Source organism: Penaeus monodon, unplaced genomic scaffold (assembly GCF_015228065.2).
Source record: "Penaeus monodon isolate SGIC_2016 unplaced genomic scaffold, NSTDA_Pmon_1 PmonScaffold_8044, whole genome shotgun sequence".
NCBI lineage: Eukaryota > Metazoa > Arthropoda > Malacostraca > Decapoda > Penaeidae > Penaeus > Penaeus monodon.
In genome coordinates, this window is record NW_023663265.1 from 8,147 (window position 1) to 14,745 (window position 6,599).

Consider the following 6,599-nt stretch of genomic DNA (forward strand, 5'->3'; position numbering starts at 1 on the left):
GGGCTTGGTAGACTGGGCAAAGGTCATTTACCAAGAAAAGGCCTTCAAGCACCTCAGCAAGGTTCCTGATTATCTGTTTCTTGTTCCTTCTCAGCAGTGTCTGAGCCCTATGCACTAAAAAAGGGTGTAAGTCTTGATAGCCATTCAGCCAAACCATGTGACACGCATCTGTAGCCTACAATGTCTCCAGTGAGATGGAATTCAGTCTTGCCCTCGGGCATTCACCGATGGACTCCTGCTCTGCTTCAAGTGTTCCATACTTGATGGATTCCCACAAAGCTACTGGGTCCGTCAAGTTCTGTAAACCAATCAGAGACTGCTGTGGCAAACCTCCAGGCACACTCCTCCCCCTCAATCTGTCTAAGTGAAACACCCTAGACTGGCTACTGGAGGGACAAGGAGTTTTGAAGTGGACCTGTAGTATAGCCACAACCAGCCTATGGTCAGTGCCACAGAACTAGGCACTCGGTAAACCCTGCAGTTTTGAAGGATTCTCCAGTGAGTGCTGACAAGAATATGATCGATCTACATGACCACAGTACCCATATTGCTATACCATGTCCAACAAAGGTTGGAATACGGATACCAGGAGCCAGAAATCCTCAATCTCTGGGACCTAGCAAAGTCCCGGAGAAGGAGGCTGTTCTCACTGCTACAATCAGCTCCAGAGCCATAGGACACCTCAGAGCCAGCTCAATCACAGCCAGATACCCCATTGGACTCGCCCAGAATGATGTGAATGTCTTGCCTGGGACAATTGTCTGCCACAGATGTGGGTTTGGCATAGAACGTTTTTTCCACATCAAGTTTGCAAACATTGGTAGGAGCATACACAGTAATAAGAGACACGGAGCCAAAAGCATGCTTCAGTCTCAATGCCATATAAATACATTCATCATCATTCACCTCTACTACCGTGGGTTGAAGTCGGCTGGTGATGGCTATGGCTACTAGTAGTATACATATTCATACAGATTGTGCCACTGCCAGGTCTTCTCATCTCCAAGAGGGCAGCCACTTCGTCTTCCAAACACTTCATTTCCTCAATATCAGGGTAAATACTCATCATGTTGCAAGGACTGATATGCCAAACTCCTATACAGGGAGCTCACCTAAGGTTAAGCCTCAGGCTGTCACTCTAGGTGGACGCTTCGGGTGCCACCCCCATGGATGCTACTTCATATAAAGGAGGGCAGGCTGTAGGCCTCACAGGCCTCACACTGGGTTGGTCGCTGTCAGAGAACAACCAGTACTCGTGTTCCCATTCTGTGCCTAGCAGTCACCCTCCCAGTGTGACCCACAGTCCTCTTCAGTATCCCTTCCCCTAGCATTTCCATTTGTATTAGTATTATCAGTTTATTATATAGTTGTTTACACAGGGAAATTGTTGGTACCCCTGATTTTCCAGCTACTTTGGGTATGTGTGACATATCACAAATTATGAGGCTAAAAATTCACAGTTAATTTATAATGTGATATAATACTTTGTCACAAAGCAATTACTTCCTTATATACATATATATATATATATATAGTATATTATATATATATATATATATTAATGTGGGCCAATTACTCACACGTATTATTCTATTATAGTATCCAATGACTACTGATAAGTTTCAAGATCAAAACAAGGAAAAAGAAATAATGTAAATATATACAAGTTTAATATTTTGTGTTCCCTTTCCCTGCTGCCAAAACACAGTTCAAGTGTCGAGGCATACATGTTCCTGCACAAACACTTGAAAGACACTGGTTCACAGTTCGGTCGCCTTTACATTTATTTTTTTCACTGAATATTTTGTAGAAAAGCTCACGGTTCTTCGTATTCCTGATGGTAAACGTTCACCTTTAACTCCCAAATCTTTGTGAAGCCCATTCTGCGATAGGGGTATTGAAGCTTCAGTTTAGCAAAATTATTTAAAAGGCAGTCAACTGTTGGCACATCAAAAGGTGGTGTCGCCCTTTTTGTTGGAATTTGTTTACTAAATTAATACTTCAATGGATTCTGGAGAAAAAACAATTTTTGTTGCTTCTTCCTTTATTCTCAGTTATTCTCCATAACTGATGAAATACAATTTCTACATGTTCATCCATATCTTCCATGCTCGTAATCATACGTAAAACTGCAACAAAACAGTGTGGAACGTAACAACTGTGGCCATGTGGTCATATATACTATTACACTTGCAATAATTCACACACTTAACTCAATTAGAGCACATCATTGAATGCTAACAAGCTTATAAAACATAAAATTATAATAGTAGGATGAATAAACTAGTAGAAAGAATGTAATTTACCTCCAAACCCCTACAATAGGGCCTGGTGCTGTTAGGCGACCACAGATACCTTGAAGTAAACAACCGCGTTCCAATACCCGTCTATGTATTCAACTTTGAAACATAGTCTTTTAAAACATTTTCATTCATCTTTACTTTCTTAATTGGGCTGCTACACATACAGGTGTAACGTAATATCTGACATACACCACTCAGATGTTGAATTGCTTTTCAGAATTATTATTTAGCACTACATCAAGATTTAATGTGCTTGCGCCTATGAACAGAGGGAACCTTTATTTCAATTTCAGGAGCTGCAAACGACATGAGCTTGAATGGAACAGAATATTGTGTTCACAAAACGCATTGCTATTTCTTGGAGTAGATTTTCTTTTATATTATTGCAAGAGTCATAAAATAATCCCTAGAATTGAAAAGAACGAGATTATGAGAGATTGACTCGCAGCCCAATGTTTTCCCTGAGTTGATGCAAATCAGAAGCTGACACCTCCAGATGTCATTACAGGGTAGGAGGGAGGTGAAGAGGGAGGAGTGTTGAATAACAAAGAAACTAATGACTGACTGAAGAAATACAACTGTTGTACACCTTGCCCGCAGGAGGGGGGCTTCATTGGATGAAGAACCACCCACCTCCCACGGGGGATCCTTTCAGGAATTTCCTCGCCACCCTTGCGCCTCACCTCACGCGCCTCGCCTCCTCCGTGCCAGTCTACTTCAAGCTCATCGATTATGTGCCGGTAAATAGTTTTCTTTTGACTTGCATGAATGTACGTGTGTGTGTGTGTGTGTGTGTGTGTGTGTGTGTGTGCTGTTTGTTTTATTTGTGTTACTTATACATCCGATATATTTTTTTTATTTTGTTTTCTCACCCAATTTATAATTATCGACATGTTGCAAACATCGATCGGTATCTGTATTGACATCAACATTGCATTACATTGGTAACTATTACAATATCTACTGATCAATGCTGAACATCGATCAGAATTGATCAGTTGATCAGTAGACAGGACACTAATAAAGACAGATGCATGAAAAGTAGATGTTTGGTCATCACTGATCATTCAGTGCTGACACTTCCGTTTCTTTGAGCTCCTCGAATGTGCAGCGGCAGGGATGTCTCTCTTCAAAGTCCAACAGTAATCGGCCATCATGACTGCATCCCGCCGTCCCTGAAATTATTGACGATTTTTTTGCTGTTGACCAGTGTAATAACTCAAACCGAAAGGGAAGTATTCCAGGTCCTTTTAGCTTTAGTCATAAGTTTATTTAGATACATTCTACAGTGCCTTTTGTCGAGACCTTGAAAGGTCTCGACCAGCTTATGGAAACTCAAGCCCAATTTGTTTTCTAATTTGTGTGCATCGCAATCCATTTGATTATTTACTAATCTGCTTCATTTTGTCTCCTGGTCTTCCTTCCAGAGATCATTACCGAGTTTAAGAGATATCCGGACTTTAACCCAAAAGCATCACCCTGTACAATTCTATATTAAGACAACAGTTACAGGAACCGGCGTGGCCATCTGGGACAGCACACTAAAGTTGTCATTGCCTATACTGAAGAGTGTGTTAGAGTCAGTAGGGTCACGCCACGCAAGTATGAGTGGAACTGCGCTGACCATGGACACATAGGATACATCATGCTGGAACAGTATACTGACATGATATACAATGTTTTTTGTAACAGATTTCTAAACTTGACTAAGGAATATTGTAACATTGGAAATGAATGAAGAGAGAAATGTCGATATCTTACGCATAAGTGTGCTGTGTGGTGCAGCGGTTTCGATCTCGTCTAGCAATTAAAATCCCTCGCCACCAGTGGATGGTTATCCCGGCCGTTCCTTGCACACAGGGGGTAATTTAGAAGCAAAATAAAACAGATAGCATGTTACACCAAGAATATCCATTGTAACAAACGGAATAAAACTAAACGATTAATAATAATTATTATAGTGAAACCTGCTTCAAGAGATGCCAAGCATTCCAAATATACCAATTTTTCACGTTTATAGATAAGGTGCAATTCTGATATTCGGGTTCTGCATATAAGTAAAAGATAATTTGGCATATAAGTAAGAGATACCCGACTAATAAGGTCTCCCCTACAGCTGATAAGGACATCTGGCCTAGTAGTGTGTATCCTTTCTCACATTGCCTAAGAATCATTTGACTACCTAGTATATGTTTTTGAAATTGCTGATTAAAAAGAAAAAAACACGTTTTTACGTGATTCTAATATAGCAAATGCAATGTTCACTCAGACGATTAAGCAAAATATAACAGTTTTGAGAAGAAAATATCTCGTCTAAATCAATGTTATGATAACAAGCAGACCGTGCACCATATTTTCCTTTCAGACATCATCCTTTGCCAACCAGCTGATCATGAGTTCTTTACTATGACTTTAAATATTGAAAGTTTAAGTGGCAACAATCCATAGATATTATGTCATCTACCACACTGCAACCTACTAACACATAACGGCTAACGATGTCGTCCGTGAATTATATGACATTTTAATAAAGAATTTCTTTATAAAGAATGCATAGATTGATATAAGACCTTTGAAATTCATGCTGAGAACATCTGTAGGGCTATAAAGGGCAAAGTTAACATGCCTACACCACATCAAAAATAAAATTCTTACTGGAACAATAATTGCTGATGTACAAGTCCTGGTCTAAATAAAATAAAATAAAATAAAAGCAATATTGGACAATATTAACAACTAAATAACAAAACGGATACGACAGATCCAAATCCATGGGCCTATGGTTTGGAGGAATAAATATTTCTAACCTGAATATCGTCAAAGCAAAATTATATGGTGCCATTCTTAAAATCCCTCTCTCATACACAACTTATATACGTTATGAAATAACGTATATTGGATGGGAGTAACTGCAAGGAAATTATGATATGGATTGGTAAAATACTTTCACATAAGAAACCTATTACGTTTGCTTTACTATTGTACGATGTTACTATTATGGATTTTGCAGGAACAGCTACTTAAAAATACATAGATTGTGTAAATCCTTCTTTGGTGGAAGCAGCAAATAGAGATAAAGTTATCTGTTTCTCACCTTATGAGTTCCAGCAGTTGCTTGTTCCTAGGCAGGGTAAGCAAAAGCATGATTCAGTAACACATGGCCTACATACACACGTTTATACATATATCCAACCTTATATACACATGTTTGTACCTTTTTATCTATCCACGTACACAATATATACATGTGTTGTGTATGTATGTGTGTGTGTGTGTGTGTGTGTGTGTGTGTGTGTGTGTGTGTGTGTGTGTGTGTGTGTGTGTGTGTGTGTGTGTATGTGTGTGTGTATGTGTGTGTGTGTGTGTGTGTGTGTGTGTGTGTGTGTGTGTGTGTAAGCGCTGGAAAATGCATAGCGTTTATGTGCTGTAATAATCATGATTTGTAGTAAAAATGATTGTAGTAAAAATATGTAATGATTTAAGTTAAGTGTTTAAGTTAAGTGTTTTTTTCTGGTTATTAGAATTAAGATATATTTTACTATGAGCCTATACTATTAGAGAGCTGTAATATTTTCCTTTAAATGGAAATTAATGCTGAAAAATAAGATTTAACGTGAGGAGGGAGGAAGCCATTCTTTTTGATGGCTGAGCACATATCTGCTAATTGTGAATGTGATATTTGTAAAGGCATCAAAGCTATCAGCACTTTTTAACATTGTCAGTAGGATACTGGACATCTGGAATATGTTTTTGAAGAGGTGCCAATTGCTATGGATAGTGTAGAACAGGGGTCCCTAAACTTTTTCCTGTGGGGGCCACATAACTTTTCCCTTCTCTGATGGGGGGCCGGGTCAGTTTGTAACAGAGAAAGTGTGACGATTGCAGGAGTGCCTAAACTTTAAAATTTATTGCTTTCCAGAAAGCACAATCAAATATCCCTTTCTGGATTCTTCACAGAACAAAACTCAGGAAATAATAATAACACTATTAATGAAATAAATAATAACCAAATAACCCTCTCTGGGTTCTTCACAGAAAAAAGTCCATGGAACATAAACTTTCTGTTGGCGCCGTGCACAATCTTAACAGGTCCAAGTTCAGCTTAGTTGTCAGAGCAGAATCTCTTACTTAAATGACTCATATGAGCAGTCTCTCAAAGTTCTTCCTTATAATCCTTTTGTAGGTTCCAGTAGGCTTGTAGACATCGCTGTTTGCAGCTCTCTCTCTCTCATCAATTTCCCTGTGAAAAACACAAAACAGGCAGGCTGAGAAACTGAACTAAGTGATACAACACCT

At 39.0% G+C, this 6,599-nt stretch overlaps 1 protein-coding gene across 1 annotated transcript; it reads left to right on the forward strand.

The window, feature by feature from the left end:
* The first annotated feature begins 1,630 nt into the window (after nucleotides 1–1,630).
* LOC119571799 lies at nucleotides 1,631–4,252 on the forward strand. The gene is made up of 2 exons (XM_037918933.1): nucleotides 1,631–3,043; nucleotides 3,731–4,252. The coding sequence occupies exons 1-2, from the start codon at nucleotides 2,921–2,923 to the stop codon at nucleotides 3,938–3,940; spliced, it is 333 nt and encodes a 110-aa protein (XP_037774861.1). The 5' UTR covers nucleotides 1,631–2,920; the 3' UTR covers nucleotides 3,941–4,252.
* The last annotated feature ends 2,347 nt before the right edge of the window (nucleotides 4,253–6,599 follow it).